This window comes from Takifugu rubripes, chromosome 1 (assembly GCF_901000725.2).
Source record: "Takifugu rubripes chromosome 1, fTakRub1.2, whole genome shotgun sequence".
Taxonomy (NCBI): Eukaryota; Metazoa; Chordata; class Actinopteri; order Tetraodontiformes; family Tetraodontidae; genus Takifugu; species Takifugu rubripes.
Window position 1 is genome coordinate 25,163,691 of NC_042285.1, and position 18,956 is coordinate 25,182,646.

At 40.3% G+C, this 18,956-nt stretch overlaps 2 protein-coding genes and 1 long non-coding RNA gene across 11 annotated transcripts in view; 2 read left to right on the top strand and 1 right to left on the bottom strand.

Moving 5' to 3' along the window:
* Positions 1-1,328, top strand: part of col18a1a (collagen type XVIII alpha 1 chain a) — a 50,709-nt gene extending 49,381 nt beyond the window's left edge. For all 6 annotated transcript variants that reach the window (XM_011612212.2, XM_011612198.2, XM_029833608.1 and 3 more), the window contains one exon: positions 15-1,328. In XM_011612212.2, coding sequence (XP_011610514.2) covers positions 15-228 — 214 coding nt within the window. In that variant the 3' untranslated portion in view covers positions 229-1,328. The remainder of the gene's footprint in view (positions 1-14) is intronic.
* LOC105417586 (uncharacterized) overlaps positions 1-18,956 on the bottom strand; it is a 69,878-nt gene that overhangs the window by 7,239 nt on the left and 43,683 nt on the right. For all 3 annotated transcript variants that reach the window (XR_003887827.1, XR_003887828.1, XR_003887826.1), the window contains exon 2: positions 2,201-2,280. This is a non-coding gene — a long non-coding RNA (uncharacterized lncRNA). The remainder of the gene's footprint in view (positions 1-2,200; positions 2,281-18,956) is intronic.
* The window catches only part of pcbp3 (poly(rC) binding protein 3), a 30,520-nt gene continuing 17,484 nt past the window's right edge, over positions 5,921-18,956 (top strand). The window contains exons 1-3 of one of the 2 annotated variants that reach the window (XM_029833647.1): positions 5,921-6,236; positions 17,030-17,094; positions 17,554-17,669. The gene's annotated coding sequence lies outside the window, so the exon portion shown is untranslated. The remainder of the gene's footprint in view (positions 6,237-17,029; positions 17,095-17,553; positions 17,670-18,956) is intronic. The other variant, XM_029833639.1, reaches the window with a different exon arrangement.

The following is an 18,956-nucleotide window of genomic DNA, read 5'->3' on the forward strand; positions in this document are numbered from 1 at the left end:
TATTTGTTGCCCAGGCCAGAGAAAATGGTCTGGCATGGATCGAGCAACAAAGGCCACCGGCAAACAGACCAGTACTGTGAAACATGGCGAGCGGGAGATCGCGCTGTGACTGGTCTGGCATCATCACTTAAGAGCGGCTACCTCCTGCAGCAGTCCGCCAGCAGCTGTTCTGGCTCCTACGTTGTTCTCTGCATAGAGAACGCCTTCACGTCACACTCCAAAAAATAAATCCCAGCTAATCTTTTTTTTAGATTTTTTTCTCGGCCCCAGTCTGAAGCACACCCTGTGAACGTCTTTGGTCCAACGAACTCGCCTTGTGGCTCTTGGCCTGGCAGAGACTTTTTGGAATCGCTTGCTCCGTCCCTCCACGAAACGCCAAAGATGGGTTAAAGAGAGACGAGTTGGTCTTTTTTTGTCTTGGAGGCATTGGCACATATTTACTCCATGGGTTGAGACCAGAGTAAGGAGACAAAATCATATCCATTTTTAAATAATGTGTATTATGTTTGACATTTGTGCTTTTTTTTTTTGACATTACTGACGTTTGACATTTTGAACTGTTTATAATGTTATATTCATCTGTTTTTAGTATTGATCGTTTTCACATTTTCCCAGTTTCATTTCTGAATTTTGTGGGTTGTGATGGGGTACAGCAAACTGAAATAGTATTTTAAATTTAAAAAAAATACAGATATTTATTTTGAATGAAGATATGCAAGGACAAAATAATTGGAATAAATAAGTCATGCTAAACACTCATTTATACTATACATGGCAAAAGTTGTTTTAAATTTTCTCAAGAGCTTCTAATCAGCCTTATTACACACCCTGGGTTTTTCTAAATTTTTACAAAATACAGTATATATTTTAAACCAAGTCTTTAAAATGGGAAAGCTAGAGCCGTTTTATTTTTTTTATTTTCCCTGAAGTGCATTCTGATGTTTTACATCACACTAAAATTCAGATAAGTTTGCTGAACAGAGACACCACTATATTAATCATTCCACAGGGATTCTTCCCATCTGAAATTGAGCCTTGGATTAAAAAAGATTTTTTCCCTTATTGAACCACTTTGAAAGAACTCATCAGCAAGTAAGCTGGAAATGATTAGTTGCTACTAATCTGTGTTGGCGTGATGGCTGTCATTGGTGTTGGGGGAACCAATAAGGTTAAGAGAGACAGTGTATGCTGTAGCCTTGGATTAAATATTCAACTGGGTGCTACTGATAATTTTACCAAACCTGTGGATCTTCTTTTTAAAATATAATTTGTGTTGAACCGTCTCCCCAGGCACCAAATAAAAGTCTTTTTCAGCTACAACAATTACACATCATAGTGTGTTTGGTTTTTTGTCGAACGATCTACGGCAGACCTCCAGAAGGACCGTGACCTTAATTCTCCTGACAGCGGCCATGACCAGCTGTTTTATGTCCCGTGGCATTGGCTCCCCCACAAATCTGTATCTCCAGAGGCCGCGAGAGGTGCTCATACATCATCTATTTACCTTCACAGTTAAATCACAGCAGCAGGTTAATCCAATTTCACCATGAAGTCAAACTGCAGAGCTAATGATACGTGTCATAAATATCCCACTGACCTAACACCTCATGGAATGTAAAGGTGGCCTTATCCAAAAGGACAAATACAATTCTTTAAAAGTAAAATTGATTTTGCATTATGAGCACGTCTTGAAGCAGCGAAACCAAAAAGGAAGCCGAGTTCAGTAATCAGTTTGTTTAAAACGAAGACACAGCCCAGGTCAAGCCGATAACGTTGTTGTTAATTTCTAAGAAAATAAATTGCCAGCAGTCGTGGAGTCTACAGTAGCTTTTCAAGTAAAGTGGATTTTAAGGAGTCGAATTAGGTCACCAGTCATTGGCTGATGAAATCCGCTTAAATCTCTTCTTTATAGTTAGGTGTTTCAAGATGACTTTTGATTAAGAAGATTAATTTGAATTATTCAAAGTTGGCCTAATTTAGCAGTTTCTTAAAAGCATTTTAACTTTTGAGTTTAAGACATTCACATTTAAGATTGATGGACTCAATAGAAAAAAAGTAAATAATTCCATTTCTATAGAATGTTGTCTAATTGTTTTTCCCCATTCTCATCAAATGTGACATTTCTTATCTCCTCACAAAGCCACTGTGACATTTGCCTGTTTCATGCATCTCATCCCAGATTTGTAAACTGGCATCTTACCTGATTTCTTGAATTACTGATGAGTTATCAGCTTTTCCCAGGTTAGGATCTCTTTAATATTCATTCATTCATTCAGGCAGCTGGAAAGAAATTTAATGAAGGAATTAATTTCTTTTGTCACAGCTATTCATAAAAATCATAAATGAGACCGTCATGCATGTATTGTAGGGTATAGATTAGGAGGAGCGGGGAATTTACTGTAAAATGGCTGTTTTAACGTCATTAGGCCAGCAGAGGTCACTGGAAATGCAGAGAATGATGCTCCAAAGCGTCAACATATTTTCCACAAAAAAGGGCACAACTAAATTATTTTTTTTACTTTGTATCTTTTAACTACAACATTGTTTAAATGTCAGTTATAAACCACAAAAAAAATACCACAAGATTTTAATCTCTGTCAAACTCGGGTAATTTCCAATACATTCTTTTTTTCCTTGAACTAATCACAAGGTCCCTATCCACATAAAAGCACAACAACCCCAGAAATTAAAGAATTATGTTCCCCAGGCGATACTAAACTGATGCAATTAGGTTTAACTGAAACATCTTTATCCTATTATATAGATTATTTATGGATTGATCTATTCCTAAACCCAAATAAGAAGCCCAAGCACCCAAGTAATTGTTAGCTCAGCAAAAAGCTACAAGAATACAATGTAGAGGACATTGAGCATGGTAAAACTTTTAAACTTCTGTATTTTAAAAGTTTCACATTTCTATTAAAATACAGCAAAGCTGTCACAGGACTGACGGCACTGTAGCATTTCATCAACCTTGTGAAAAAAGAATTTCCTAAAAATAATCATTAAATACACTTCCTACTCGATTTCATCATATCATCTTCTTAAGCATCTCAACCCCATGAGCAGCCTTATGACAGCTCCAAGGCTTATATTAATTGACTGGGGGAGGGGGCTCTGTCACTGTGGCGTCCCCATTTGAAAGAAAAATAAACCAGAATCATAACTCACATCCAATATCTAAAAGTCTTTGGTTGAGTAAATCTTTAGGGGGGGATTGGATTGGTGAATTATCAGCCATTTAAGGCTCCCTGACAGTGAGGTTAGAGTGGGTGGGGGGCGGTCAGGAAGGACTCGGCAGCAGCTGGCTTTGCTGAACAGCGCTATCACAATGGCTGAGCAAGGCTATATTTAGTGGGTTCAAACTAATAACTACGTACACTGAAATCACCCTGCTCTGGTAATGATACAACAAGGTGACAGCCAGATATTGGGTAGTTAATTACACTTGTGGTGGAAGTCAAATGCCATCTCTGTCAGCCCTCCGGTTAGGGTTTTATTTGATGCCAGTGCCTTTGCTGTTGACATTAAGCTGAATGCAACAATCACAGCTCAGTCAGAGGGCCCGCTTGGGTTGGAGCTTTCACTGGTTCTCTCTATATATAGCGGCTATATTTGTGCTGTAAATCATTAAGAAAGCACGCACCGCTTTAATGCATTCTGCCTCTAACTGGATTGTGTCTCCCCATCAACTGAAAGGGTAACAATGAGACCCGAAGCAACATTTGTGTAGTATAATTTAGTTAAGGCCCACTGTGAGGCACTCACATTCCACTGACATTTAGACAGATAACGAGCAACAGCTTCTGTGGCTTAAAATCCCCATGTGAATCTTCTGGCATTTAAGCCTATTTTTTTCTTTTTTACCCCCCTCCTCATCTTTAAATATTTAATGAGGGGGGTCTTATCTACGGTGGGTGTGTTAGTATTGTGACCACTTAGTAAAACCTGCTCTCATCCCAACTGACCAACCAAATGCCTGTAAACACATTTTCTTTGGAGATCAGAGATGCAATTTAATTATTTAATTAAACAGTCCTCATGAAAGGTTATTGTAAGGAAGACAGGAAACCCCAGGGGGCTTGTGGAGCATCGCCTTTCATTAAATAACGTGCTTTTAAAAAAGTAAATCGGGGAAAAAATGGATGAAAACAATATTATCTTAATGAAACGTTTCCAACAAAGCCAAATGCTGTTGATGTTGTTGACATCATTTCGTTGTTGCATCACCTTCAGCCTCAGTGATGGTGTCATTTAGAACTCCACAGACCCAGTCTCATGTTACCTCGCCACCAGTACACAGCTCACTTCCCGTGGTCATCACTGCAGCTGGCGACATATTCGATGTGACATCTCCTTCCATCTCCATATGAATTTTTTATGTCCCTTCCTCTCCCACTCACGCAGACAGGGCTCAGATCAGCTCTGTTCCGTGTATCTATATTACTGTAAATTATAGCATCCTTACACACGACTACTGCCCCCCCATCCTCTGCTGTGACTTATGGATTTCCATGCAAGGTCCACATTGATAGAATTTATCACGATGATGCATCGTCATGCAATGGTTTGCTAGAGTCGCGATTTAATATAAACTCCACCAGCCTGGGATTAAGGAAACGTGCAACATGAATATCCATGAAATTAGTTTTCTAATTTGGAATGAAGTATGCATGTCCAATTCTCAGCTGTTGTAGGAGAAAGTTAATGCATGTTTTTCCCCCCCAAATCATTCTAAAAAAAACTTCCTGGCAACTTCTTGGACCATGTAATGTGCACTCCTGTCCTGACTGTCAGATCTGACAGTATCCTTTCAAAATAAATGACAGGCTGAAATGTTATAAATTCTTTGCACGGCTCACGATGGGATTGCGGAATCAAGTTATTAGAAAGACGACTAGGCCGCATTAAATGTTGGGAATCAGAGTGGCATCACTACCACCGTTAATTACGAGGATATCATTTAGAGGCTTCAGACCCTTCGTGTAGGTCACAACACAAAACCATTTTAGGCTTTTTTTGTACACTAGTAGCTGGTTCAGAGGCTGTAAAAAAAGATGACTAACATGAAATCTCTCCCTAATGACCGTCAACAGCATCTGTAATGTGCTGCAGAGTTTGTGAATGTTGGTAAAGAAGTTGAGCGGCAACCTTTAAAAATTGGGCTAATTCCCTCCGTCCCTTAGAAAAATTGACTTTTCATCAACCTGCCTTTGCTGACACCAAAGAAAAGAGCTGCTTCTTTGCTCAGATTCTGAGTTATTACAATTGGCATTTCAGTGTCCAGGCTGCAGCAGTGATACAACCATTATTCTCCAACTTGCCGATGAGCCATTGATGGATGATCTATGGAGCTGGGAGCTATCGACTGATAATCTGAGACTCGTGGTACCTAAGCAGACCTTTTATTGAACACAAGAAACTTTAAATATGCCCTGATGAGAACTGTAAACACCGTATGATGCAAAAGGGGCCGGACTGAGATCTCGTGAATACGAACACGTGCCCGAATGCGTCATCATCCTGTATGCCTCAGTTGACCGACTAATTGTCAAACTCCAGCTGACTGAGGTGTCTCTGGCAGGCTGGCGGCAGGGTGTTTGCCAGCTCAGTGCTGGGTTAGGTGGCTCAGAATCTAATCATCTCTCATTTCTCTGAACACACAAAATTCACACTCGCTGGCTGGTCTGCAGTGCTCTGCCTGTCCTTCAAAAAGAAAAGACCTTTTTTTTTTTTTTTTTTTACGACTCCTTCCATATTGTAATTATTTCGACTAAGCTCTTGCACTTATTGGCTGGGGCAAGGCACCGGCTGCCTCCACTGTGATTGGCTGCTGAATGACTCTGCGCTGCTTGCTACTGGCTGCCTGAAGGAGGGTGGGAGGAGCACTCACCCCATCCTTCCCCTGTGGCAGAACGAGTAAAAGCAAAGACTCCTTCTCTGCCTATTATCTGAGTGACTCTGGGTTTTGGTGTCTGCCTCTGAGTGTGTGTCTATGGTGGAGAGAGAAAAGAGATAAAGAGAGAGAGGGTAAGGGAGGGAGAGATAAGCAGCATCTGTTCTCCCCCCTTTAGCCTCCCCATCTCCCTGTCACTCCATCCTTCCTCCCTTTTCCTGGACCACCCTTCAGCCCTAATTCAAGCCAGACCACGATCCCCCGACACCTCCCAGACCACCCCAGGACCCTTTGACTCTCCCGACACTTCTCCATCCCAGCAACTGGAACATCTGCACAGGTGAGCCCAGTTTAATTCATCTTGTTTTCAGCTTTTAACTTACCCTCCTCTGTCGTGCTGTTGATTTTGCCTCTTCTGCACTCACTTGGATCCGTCTTCTCTGCCCTGCCTCCGTGTGCATATTTTAAGTTTTGCTTGTAGCACTTCGGTCCCTCGTGGAACACTAACATCGTCACAGGAGATAATCTTACAGAGGTCACTGTATCCGTCTTTCTTCCTCCGATATTCTACAGCGATATCAACTTCCCCTCCCTCTCAAAAGCCACAATCTCTTCATCCTTATCGTTTGTGCAATCTCACCCCCTCTAGCTGTCTTGGTGTTTATGTTCATTACAAAAGTATACGCAAGTTTTCAAGGACAGCATGCTGCGTTTTAGTTATGGAAGATGCATCTCTAATTGATTCTTGTACATTGAGATAAGTGCTCACGTTAGTTTGCTATTTATAGTTGCTGACGTGCCAGGCGCACGTGCTTTTGCTAGGCCACTTCCCTGATTCTGGAAAATAACACTGGACCATCCGCTGGCTGCAGAAACATGACACTGCACAAAGTATAAAGCCTTTGCGAGGCAGTGACGTGGCTGATTGAATCAAGCTATCCTTCCAGCAGAACTCCAATATTCACGCAGCACATAAAGCATTCCTGGCAGGACCAGGGGGGAAAATCTGCTTACTTCTCCTCTCAAACATCCTGCACTTTACCAGAAAGGAAATGGTGCGAGCGCGGGTGTGTGTCAGTCAGACAGACATCCAGCTTAAGTGCGTTAGACGTCAATATGGCCAGCGGATTTTAAAGCCACTTTTGTAACCGAAAACTGATCTTTACGACAATGTCCAGCGCAGCGGTAATGTTGCTTTCCGACCTTTCTTCCTCAAGCTAGACAAAAAGGGACTTGCAGAACATCTGCAGAGTTCTAGGGCTCCTAAGGTTCCTTAAGGGAGATCAGCTGTCACTCTGAGGGTTTTAACTCTGATGAAATTCCCTCGATATTTCACAGTTACTTCTCAATGTCACTTTGATTCAACATCTTTTCCTAAAACCATAAATATGTCGAGGAACAGCAAATTTATGCTGTTAGCGGTGATCACATCAATCTGCTCAGGTGTTGAGCCGCTGTATTATGAAGATGTGTAAATTGAATGTTGAAGAAACATCTGCTGAATCTGAGCCAGAAGGAAAGTCACAACTGCTCGCTCCGGCCTTATCAGTTGTTTCCATATATCATCCCAACAAATCATGTTGACAGGAGGCCTTTTAAACCTTTGCAGTGCACTCAGCAAAAATATTAATGGTGAAAAAGGCCAAAGACAGCAATAAAAACACATTTGGCAGATTGCATTACATGTCTGACAATAAAAGGCAGATCAAAATGTTATGAATTGTTTCTATAAAATTTTGGCTTTTGTGATTAGATGCCATAACTTTCATTTATGGATTTGCTAAAATAACATTTAAAAAAAGCTACATTTAAGGTGTCAATGTCGTTTCACAATAGAAAATGCCAGAACAACACCAGATCTTTGTGGCATTTTCCCCAATTTCTTTTTAAGCACCTGCTGTATGTAAACTCTGTTCATAATATGTCAAACACTGTACAAACCATTTAATATGGGCACACTGACAATTGAGTGTCCTGTTTTACGCCTCATCTGCGCTCTTGGAGACAATGAGCGAATTTCACTGTGTCTGAACAGTTTCACACTTTCAAATCTCAATGCCACAGTTGCTAGGTTAGCTGCTCCAGGTGCCTGGAAGGTTTGGGAATTCAATTAAGGTGCACAGACAACAGAATTGGTAGAAGTGACAAAGTATGAAATCTGAGTCAACAGGCTTTTGACTCCTTAAATAACGTCACTGGGGAAAGATGGCTCACCACACAAATGATGATTGCAGGATACTGGACAGCAAGAGTAAATTTTGCCCAACACATATATTTTTCAGCTGGCCACATCCTGAAATTGCATGTTTGGTTCCCTCACTAAATTTCCACTGGCGCAACCATACTATAAAAAGATGACTAAGATCAATCCAGTGACTTCACTGAGCCCTGATTCATCTAAGTCTGAAGTTGCTGCTTTGCAGGCAGCTGGCCCTTTGTTGCATAGATCTTTCGAGACTTTCCGGATCTCCTGCTGGCTCAAGACACACACTGCTGGGGGAGAAACTGCTGTGTGAACATGGACTGACACTTGTCCACTTGACAGCCATAAGTTGTCAAATCTAAAAATATAGTTATTTGTTAGAGATGACTCAATCAAGATACGCAGGGCATGAATATACATAACTGTCGTTGATATTTCTTTAATTATATTGATACATGTTGGTCCTATTTTGTAAAAGAGTTACCGCAGTAAATTATGGCTGCTAATCAAAGGTAGCAATGCTGCAGCTGGTGGTCAGACTTTTTTTTTTTTTTTTTTTGAACCTTTCATGTCCCCCTTCACACACACTTGATTAGTAAGCAGTTCTGTCACGGGGCTTAGCCGTAAAGTTAAAAAACAATCTACCCTGTGTCATATTTCATAACAGCACACGGGGCTTCGTGAGGGGGGGTGCAGAACATTGCTGGATGCTGAAATTGAACATGGCACCTTTTAGAAGCTGAAGCTTTCAAAGAGAATTATAGAGACTGAAATCTTTGCAAAGCTAGCAGCTGACGCAATTTACACTGCTGAAGGTTGCGAGATCTTTCCGATGATGGGTTTGGGAGAAAAAACTAAAGTGGGAGTTAGTAAAGAGGGAAAAGCTGGAAGGTGGAGCAGGAAAAGAACCTCGCCCCATGCCGTTTTCCTACTATGACAGTGGTGACGCATGGCCATAAACAGGCAGTCCTGCTGCCCTGGACTATTTTTATATATGCAAATGGAGGAGTGCAACCAGCTCCATTCATGAACGCTGCAGTGATCCCAGGGACATAGAAGACTGTAGAAAATCATTAAATCATTTTGATGAGTATGGAAACCATGTTTCAAAATAATGTCATTTCTGGTGGATGCATTCTACACACCTCAGTGGTGTCTGCATCATGTAATGAATTATTAAAAAGGTGTGCGCAGGACTGTTTCAGAGTTTCTAACCACTCCCTGCAGAGATTCAATCTTGCAACAGCGTTTCCCCAAATCTGTTCTGTACCACCCTGCAGGCAAAATAAGACTCAACAGACCCCTGGAGATTGTTTGAACCATCTTTATGTTTGACCTCGAACCACATCTTGCTTTATTATTCCACTATATCATTAGATAGCATTAAATTTACTTACATACTTACTGTTCTTAATAGCATAGTTTCCCAGGAGCGACTGATTAAAAGTAGGACTAGGATACGCATAAACACTGATTGACGGTCAAAAGGCCATCAGAGGGGTTTTGCGTCTATTGACCAGGAATGACGATGAGATCAGGGTGCTCAAATGCAATTTACCCTCCTTTCTGTATTGTTCTTCCAAAGTAATACTGCCGCTTATAGTTACATTTTCTAAAAAACACAGAACTGTGCGGTAAATGTACGTGTCTGGTGATGTCAGGGGAAAGTATAACATATTTCTAAAGTCTAAAGCTCCTTGTCTGGGCTCTTGGCACTCCCTGCTGCCGCTCAGCATTTTTTCCCCCCCTTGAAAAAGCACCCAGGAGTTTGTAAGTGCGTGGTAGGTGTGAGCACATACCCTGACAGCTTAACATACTGATTATTCAAGCCTCTTAAACTAAGCCATTGCACTCGAGTGATGAACGTCACCTCCCCTCCCTTCCGCAAATGGTCTGGATTTCTCCCTCTCTTGCCTTTATTCTATATTTGAAAGAATTGGAAAGCCAGTGACAGCTTGCAGCAAGAAAACCTGTTGTCTGGGAAGCAGAGGGGATCAGTGACACTGACATCCATACACTGCCGTTGCTTTATTTAGACATAATCCATAGAACATAAGGTCCTCGCCTGCAACTTCTTGTAGAGAGCTGGTTAGCTACAGCCCTCATTGGTGTCCTACAAAGAATACAATTCCATTTATTCCAGTTATTGATGTCTTCATTACCCATATGTTCAGATGTATATTGATATGGACCTTAAACCAGCCATCATTATAAAAAAGGGGTAAACACTTTCTTAAACAGCAGAATACACATTATGCATCATATTGCTGTTTTGGTGACTTGAGGGACATCATCTGCTGTTCCAGTGTGGGGCCACCTTATGATATGCTGGCGTTGTGTCATAAAAGTGATGTTTATATTTTGACTCAGCCCTTTTATATTTGTAAAAGAAATGGAACTGCTGAGAGAAAGTGTGGTTGCACGGGGAAATCTGTCTTCTTCACCTTGTCTGTGCACATTTTCAGCTTGCTGGCCAGGTCTGGGTAACAGCCACTGAGCCACACCTGACTAACAGATTGGTCCCAGCTGGAGGCCACGACACCCACACCCACACTTGGCAAACGCTGTAGCCATTATTATGGATATATAAATATGTTTAAAATAAACATACACAAACAGTTAAAGTCAGACACACTTTTGATATCATATATACACATATTTTCTTAAATATCTCTATAAAAAGGGCACGTGGATCTCAGTTTAATTCCATTTGACTAAGAACTAAAAAATCATGAACAACAACTGCAAGTGTATCAATTAATCATTGCTGCCAAGTGTCCCAATTAACCATTTTTTAAGTTCCCATATAATTAGTACAAGAGGCTGCTGTACAAGAACTAAGCCAAATATTCTTAAGCTGATGTAGAAAAGAAGGTGTGGGCTTGAGGAGCTTGAGAAAACACCTTCCGATTGCTGCTGCTGTGCTCAACATCTTAAAAAGTGGGTTTGATGGGGAGAGTGGTGAAAATGAAGAGCTTAAAATCCCATTAGCCTGTGCTGTGTGATTCCACCTCCCCGTATGTGCGACCCAATTCATTAATCAGTGCATGTTTCAGAAGCCCATACTTTTAAATAATCCCTACATGTACGACCAAGTGTGACATTTGAATGCACTGAAACAATCTTGAAAGTGTGCGTCAACCGTAAAAAAGTACAACAGCTTACAGTCGCATGTTGATGCAAAAATCTTTTACCCCCTTTCTTTCCACATTAGGAGAAAGCAAATGTTCCATCGCCCTCCCGCTTCCTCTATTATTTATTTAATGGAATACTGAAAGTGTGTCAGTGCTACTACTCAGATATTGTATAAGACTCGGTGTGCACCAGTGGCATTCCTGACACCTTGTAGTCTTTACTCTTTATTGGACGTGCTGCTTCTTCTCTTATCTCTCCATGTGTTCTCTCCTGATGACATTAAAGACGTGGCATTTTGCTGGCCCGTTATGGACCCACAACAGTCTGCTTCAGATCAGCACTGCACAGCAGTGAAAGCGAGCTAAACCACAGCCTTACGGACTTGGTGGGATAACAAAAGAGTGAATCAGTCATTGCATGTTGTTTATGCTGATATAATGGCAACACGTGGACCATGCTAAAGTGGTTTCTGTAAATAGCTGAAGAATTCACACAGGGAGCGGATATTAACACAGAATTTTGGTTTGACATACACGAGGTACATGCAGTGAAAAGCAACTAAAACATTCATATGTAGGAGGCTCTTAATTCCTCTTGCTATAAGGGATTACTGTGTAGATGTAAAATGCTCTGGAACATCAAACAGTTTGAGTGTATCTGCACAAAAACTTGATCCTTCCAGCTACATAATCACTCCACGCCGATTTGCTTGGACGCAAACCTATAAATCCTATAAATTAGAATTTGTAAATTAACAGCCTCATACATCTGCTCAATGGTGTGACCAACAGCATCAAGATTTTGGAGCTTTGTACAATTGTAGGGTTGACATAGTGATTTGTGTGTAAAGCCAGTGCAAAAAGCCTGAAAAATGGAACTGATCCTCAACAATGTTTCCTAAAAAGCACCTTGCATAGGAAATGTACCCAAGATGTATAGTACTTGTATTTGGCTGAATTATTTACATATTGTAATATATTTTCTAGGCAAATATCAAGTGTGTTCTATTTATGGGCACCATTTCTTATATACAGATCATTTAGCTACATAACATGCATCCAATTCAACACAATATGATATTATAGCACCATATACGCAGTACATATATGTTTTAATGTGTGAGATGAGGAGGTGTTCACAGTTCTGAAGACAAAAGCAGCAGCTGCCTCAGTTCAACATCATTAAATCTGTAAACTTGCTTCCTTGGGGAGCAATCATGCTCCATGTGTTGACAAAAAGAGGAAGGAGGGGGTATGTCGTCGCAAAAATGGACCAGTCAACAGTCTGCTGCTAATAATTGATCAGATTTATTAAAGCCAGCGCTTCATGTGCAAAAATGTGGAAGTCATAAGAGAAAAAAGAAACGGCTGTGCAATTTTCATGCACAATAGGGGGCCGTGTCCTGTGATGCGTGAACCTCAATTGGTTGAAGGTGGTTTTTTTTTTTATTAAACTGGGGTTTTGAGTTCTAATAGGCATGTTAGGAATTAGACTTCTCGCCACACAAGGAAATAGGTTTCAATATTTGGATTATGTCCAAGCAAGGGAAATTCTGCATTTTTAATGTTTCCTGATTCATAAGTCAGTATAAGAATTATGGATGAAATGTTCCCTCCTGTGATAATGAGTGAGCTACTGAAATGACGATTTGCTACATGAGGTGAGACGTTTACTTCCTTATATAGCCATTGGAGGTATCAGAATGTAAGCAGTTATGTATCCTCATAATATTAGAGGGATGTCACAGAAGTCACTATACTTATATTTAAATATTTAATCCCAGTCTTTTCTCCATACATCGTCCTATAAAGTGTTTGATATCTGAAATGCCACTGCTCTGATACGCAGAGTTGCAAAACCTCTCTCTGCCATTTTCCTATGAATTTTGCTGCGTGTTGCTGTGCACAACCCCCCCCCCCCCCCCCCCCCATAGAAAATACTGTGGTGAGTTTTGCTTAATCTAGAGGATGTAACGTACTGCTGTGTATGTTTGCTATAAATCTTGGTCTGACAGTGCAGCATTACAGGAAGTGTTGCTTTGTATCCACCTCTTGGATTTGCCAGAGCTGACACAGGCTGTTCTCTAGAGGCTGCCAGATTTTTCACATCCACTGGCCTCAAAGGCCAGACTGTAGTCGCTCTGCATGTACCATGCCGTGCTCAGTTTGTAGGATCACAGGGGCTAGTTAACTATTCGAAATAAATGTGGAACAGCGAAGAGTGCAGATTTCTCCATGCTGTTGGCTGGTTGGCATTATTCAGACTCCATACTTGGTAGAAGCACCACCTACCACAGTCTCCAGTTTGATGGACAGCCATTTCCAGGTCTCACCAGAAAACTGGGTTAAGTCTGGGCTGTGGATGGTCCACTCAAGGACATTCACAGAGTGGTTCCTGTGTTGTCTTGGCTGTGTACCGAGGGGCCTCAATCTGGTGACTGTCATGAACCTGAAGCTCAGATTGGTGATCATGTCTCAACACCATTCCAAAGATGGCTATTTTGAAAGAATTGCCCAAATCATAATCTAGACATCTGGAGGCAGGTCATTTGTCTTAGAGTCTATTAAATACATGACAATTAAACCTACCACAGGTGAGCTCTAATAAAAAGGTGGAGAAACATGTCAGAGATGATCGAGAAAAATCCAAGGCTGAAGTCCAAGTGTCATAATAAATAGCACGATTACTTCAATCATTTGTTTTTTTTAGGTTTTTCCGTTTTTAGATTAGAAAAACCAATTCAAAAATGTCAGCTTTATGCCATCTTTCTGGGGTGATAACTGCGCAGATGCTTCAGCACTCACACAGAACCTAGTCAGACAGCTATAGAATACGTATGTGCTCGGTCTTATCAACGCATGCACATCACATATCATAAATAAACGCACAGCTCACTCTTGACAGTAGCTGTAATGAGCAGGCAGAAAGGAAAGCCTTTCTGGACATAAACATGTCCAGAGTGAAGATATACAACTTGCATTTCCATGTCCAATTGAAGGACTGCCCTTCTCTGCAACACATGCACATCAGTAGAGACTGTAGAGCTCTGGTTTGAGGATGATATATCAGATAACCATCTATACAGTGCTAATGATACATTAGAACATGAACCATGCTTTCTACCTACTTTAATAAACAAAAACCCTTGTCTATGTTCATCTTTTATGCAGCTGAAAAGCCTCACCAATATTCAAATTTATCTTTAAAAAGGCCAACAAGTCCTCAACAAAAGAGAATCATAATGGATGACAGGGGAGGCTGCATGAAGCATGACAATTAGATGATATGAATTATAAAGGTTTACTGGATGCAGGTACATTGACATTTGTTTTCATTTCAATCCACATGTTCTAATCCATTAAGGAATAAAATTGTCACAGGTTACTCTGCAAAGCAGTCACCACTGAGATGATGTGTGCATTTACAGTACCTACATCTCAGTTACCTCTTGAATTAAACAGGTAATGAATAATGCCACTTATTCACCTCGGATGGAAAACTACATTTCTGAATCCTTTTATATTTGTTGTGTGAGGTACATAAAAGTGGAAACAGAGGTCCGATACTGATCAAAATGCCAAGCATTTCAACAATACAGCCTATTTTTCCCAGATGGGATTTTTCCAAATGATTACACCTTGCAAATGTCATATTATAAATTACATTTTTATTTGTTTTTTTCAGGTTAATCTGATCAGTTTATGCGGGTGCTTGCTGTTCAGTGAAGGTTTATTCGTGGTCAAATTTAGTCAAACCTTTCCAGTGTGGAATCAGAGTCAGATTTCCGCACTGTGAGCACATACCACCATCTAGTGGACTGAACATTCACACATATATAATATAAAAGAAGCATGCAATAATATATTTAATGCTTCCCACACATTATGATGGAGCTTTAAGCTGTGTTCAGTGGCCATTGCTGCAATCTTTGCACAAACTGCAAATCATGCTTTTGTTACACAGATCTATTGTGTTTGCAACTTACCCCACACCAAAACTCAGAATTCAGCTTCTTCTGTAAAACTTTCTTCTCTATAATTTGACAGGCAGCACATTTCTGAAGAAGTGATGCAGTACGTTTTCACTCTACGAAGGCAGAAAGCGACAACTAATGTGCAGAAGTTTTGTGTTGTTCTCTTTACAACTGAGCGTTCAGCAACTCTGACAAGAAAAAAAAACACCTCTGAAGCTCAAATCCCGACAACGCAGCAGTCAAGTGAGGCGAGACTCACTCTCCAATAAACACAGCATGACTAATCCCTTCTCACAAATGGCAAGGCCTAGTCATCTCCTACACAAAGAATGGTCTCAATCTATACGACTTCAAAGCGAAACCACGACACCGACTTGAGTGATGGAATTGCAGTTCTGAGAGAAACACACCAGGTCAACAAAACAAACGCTGCAGCGTTTGCTAAAAGCTTCATGGACAAAGCTCTGCCAGTGACCACTTATGTGCTGCACAGCCCCTTTTTCCCCCAGTGCGTTTAAGCACTGTCAATTATTCAGTGTGTAATTGAGGACATGAATTAGATGTAAGCATTTTCAGTTGTTTTGGTAGGTGTATGACTAAATAAGGGTTTGTCTGTGTGAAGTAAAGGTGTAAATTACACCTTCAATGCTTTATGTCTGACGTTATAAATACGGTGGAAATATCTGGCATATTGACCCAAATATAGGAAACTGAGAATGATTTCAGTTTATTAAAAATAAAGCCATAGGTTTGGATTGTATTTTATACATCAGCATGTACAGCATGTTCACCAATGCATATAGATAATAGATGGTTTAGTTTTATACCTTTTGTTAGTACCATATCTGTAAGGGGATTATCATCTTAAAATTGATCCCCCATAGAACCATGGCACACTTCCTTAAGCATTTACAGTCTCCACATATTTACAGTCTCAGTATGAACCTTATTACAAAAATTCATTTTCCAATGTTTGCTTCTCTGCTGCCCCCTGTCGAATAAAGGTGCATCTGCATGCTCATCTTTTGCATGTCAGAGGTGAGAGGGCGAGGGCAAGAGGGAGTGAGAGAAATGTCTTTACCATCAGGGAACGGCAAGTCCTTCATTAGATGGGGTCAGGGCTCTAATCTTAGGAGGTGATTATATTGTGAGGATACTTAATGAGGATAAAAGAAAAAAAAAGAATGGGGATTGATAATAGCCTTTTAGATATCATTAAACATTGATACTGTCAGGGGACTGGAGTACACTAGGGTCTTTTTCATTGACTTTCAAGCTGGGTGCTAATAGAGTTTCACCTTTGAGGACCTCCACACCCCCATCCAGCCTTCAGAGAATCTAAAGCTTAGAGGGGAGCTCAGTTTGCTGCACCGCTTCTATGGATGAGATTAGAGCATGTGCTCTAAATGTGCAGGGTTATGAACCCTGGCTTTTGTCCTGTATTATCGCAAATGGATGAGCCATATAAAACCCTCACTCCCAGAAAACTTGCATATTCCTTTGACATTTTTTCCTCAGCCGTGCACTGAACCATGCATTTAGAACAAACATTTATATTTGATCCTGTCCACAATAACTTGTTAGAGCCTTTACATTGTTATTCGACAGACCGACCAATAGAGGGCAGTAAACTTCTAAAATAAACTGAACTGGTGAGAGAATAAGAGGCAGAAGACTGAAACCATCATGTCTTGTACAGAACAATTTCTCCTGAAATGCTGAGATAACAGCTCCTCAGCTCAGTGAAAGAAACAAACGTACAACTGATTAATGATGTAATCTTTCCCATATTCAGAATGTCTCATTTCTATCTTCCTGACAGATATGCCCAATTTCCCCCCACAATTCATTGGATCTGAATAAGAATCAGCTGGTGGGTGCAGTAAAGTAAGTGGTCATCTTTAATTTGAAAAACTTGCAAAGACATGAATCGTTGGACAACATTCAGATAAAAAGGAACAATGATTGTGTGAATCAAAGTTCTCTTCACTTGGTAGAAGTAATGCAGAAGACCACTAGGAAATATTATATATTATTGAATCCAGGCATATCATCAAGAAAATATATATAATAAAACTTATAAAGGCATGACACAGTATGAAGAACTACTTGCATAATTCTTCCCATCAGAATAATATCACATTTAAAATTAAATTAAGGGTTAAGTATACTTAATCTTATATACATAGATCATTTTGGTTTAGATTTTTTTTCCCCAGTTATTTATATTCTTTTCAGAAATATAACTTTGTAGAATTCTTTTTAAATGCCTGATAAATGTTCAAGATATCCAACTCCATACATCAGCCAAGTACTCCTAATCCCTTATTTGTCATGGCTTTTCAGGATGGAATGGCTATCAACCAGAAGAGAGATCGACGGGCTGATGAACTGATTTGTGCTAAAGTGAAACCACATTTCTCTTGTGTCCTTTATGCCCTGAGAAGAAACAACTCAAACAGGTCTGTAACAACTCTCATCCCACATCAGTGTTATAGGCTTCATGATGTTGCTTGCAAGCGATATGCTAACGTTACAAGTCCAAGTTACACACACATGGGTATTATTTAAATAAAGTATTACAATGTCAATCATGATTTTTAAAAAATAAACAAGAGCTATCAAGACTAAAGTATTAAGACAACAAATCAAAATGACAAAACTAATGCAGCAGTCTTTACAACCATCTATATCTTAATCCAGAGGGTTTAGGTGTCAGATGTTAGCCAGCTCCCGAGTGTCTGAGGAACTCTAAGCAACTTTAAAACACATTTTTAGGTTTCAGACAAGAAAATAATTTACATCTCTTTCCATTGTCATCATGCACTGGGAATGATGGTCTTGGCACTGGTGTGGATATCAAAAATTACCAGCAGTGCCTGAAGATAACTGCAAATCCAGCCCAACCTTTTATGGGAAAATGTTCACCAACTGGGTCCATTTTTGCAGATGACTACACAGCAAACTGGAGACAACGTCTAAAACAGAAAAAGCAAGCATACTTGGACAGCACAGCAAAGGTGTGCATCTATATTGTGAGCAAAGGAAGCATCGAGACAGTAAATGAACCTGAAGCCAAGACAGTCCTGCAGTCAATTCCGTGGGACAGTGTGATTAACCACGAGAAAGGAGCAAAGAGATCAGGGCTGCACACATGATGACGCAACTAACAATCAATAATTAATCAGGGGAAAAAAATACATTTTCACTCTGTTGAACAAATCACAGAACTTCATTAAAGTGCTCAACAGTGAAGACTGGGGTATTAAGGTAATAGTAAAAGCTATAATCCCTTCCCCTTTCTGTTCTTTAATATTTCAGCACATTAATCTCTCTTTAATGGGCACGCTTGAGGTGGGACACACGTGTCAAAAAGGATCAAGCTGAGGAAATGTATAAAAGACAAACTGCTTTTCTTATCGGCTTCCAGGAAACATCACTTCCATCTTCTCTTTCATCTCAAACATCACAGAAAAGCCAGGCTGGCAAACATGACTGGAGAGTTCTGATGTTTCTGACATTTTCTGACTACTGCCATTTGTAGCTGACAACCTAGCATTACCATTAAAAAGGACACGGGCTGTCACTTTTTCCATCAATGCGTCATCAAAAAGAAAAAAAAAGAAAAAACATCAGTTATTAATTTTTTTTCCCCCCTATTTAGTTCAGCATGTACTCCTTTTGTAGTTAGGTTTGCCTTTGCAATATCCAACAAATAAAAGGGTAAAAACGACATCCTGTAATTGGTA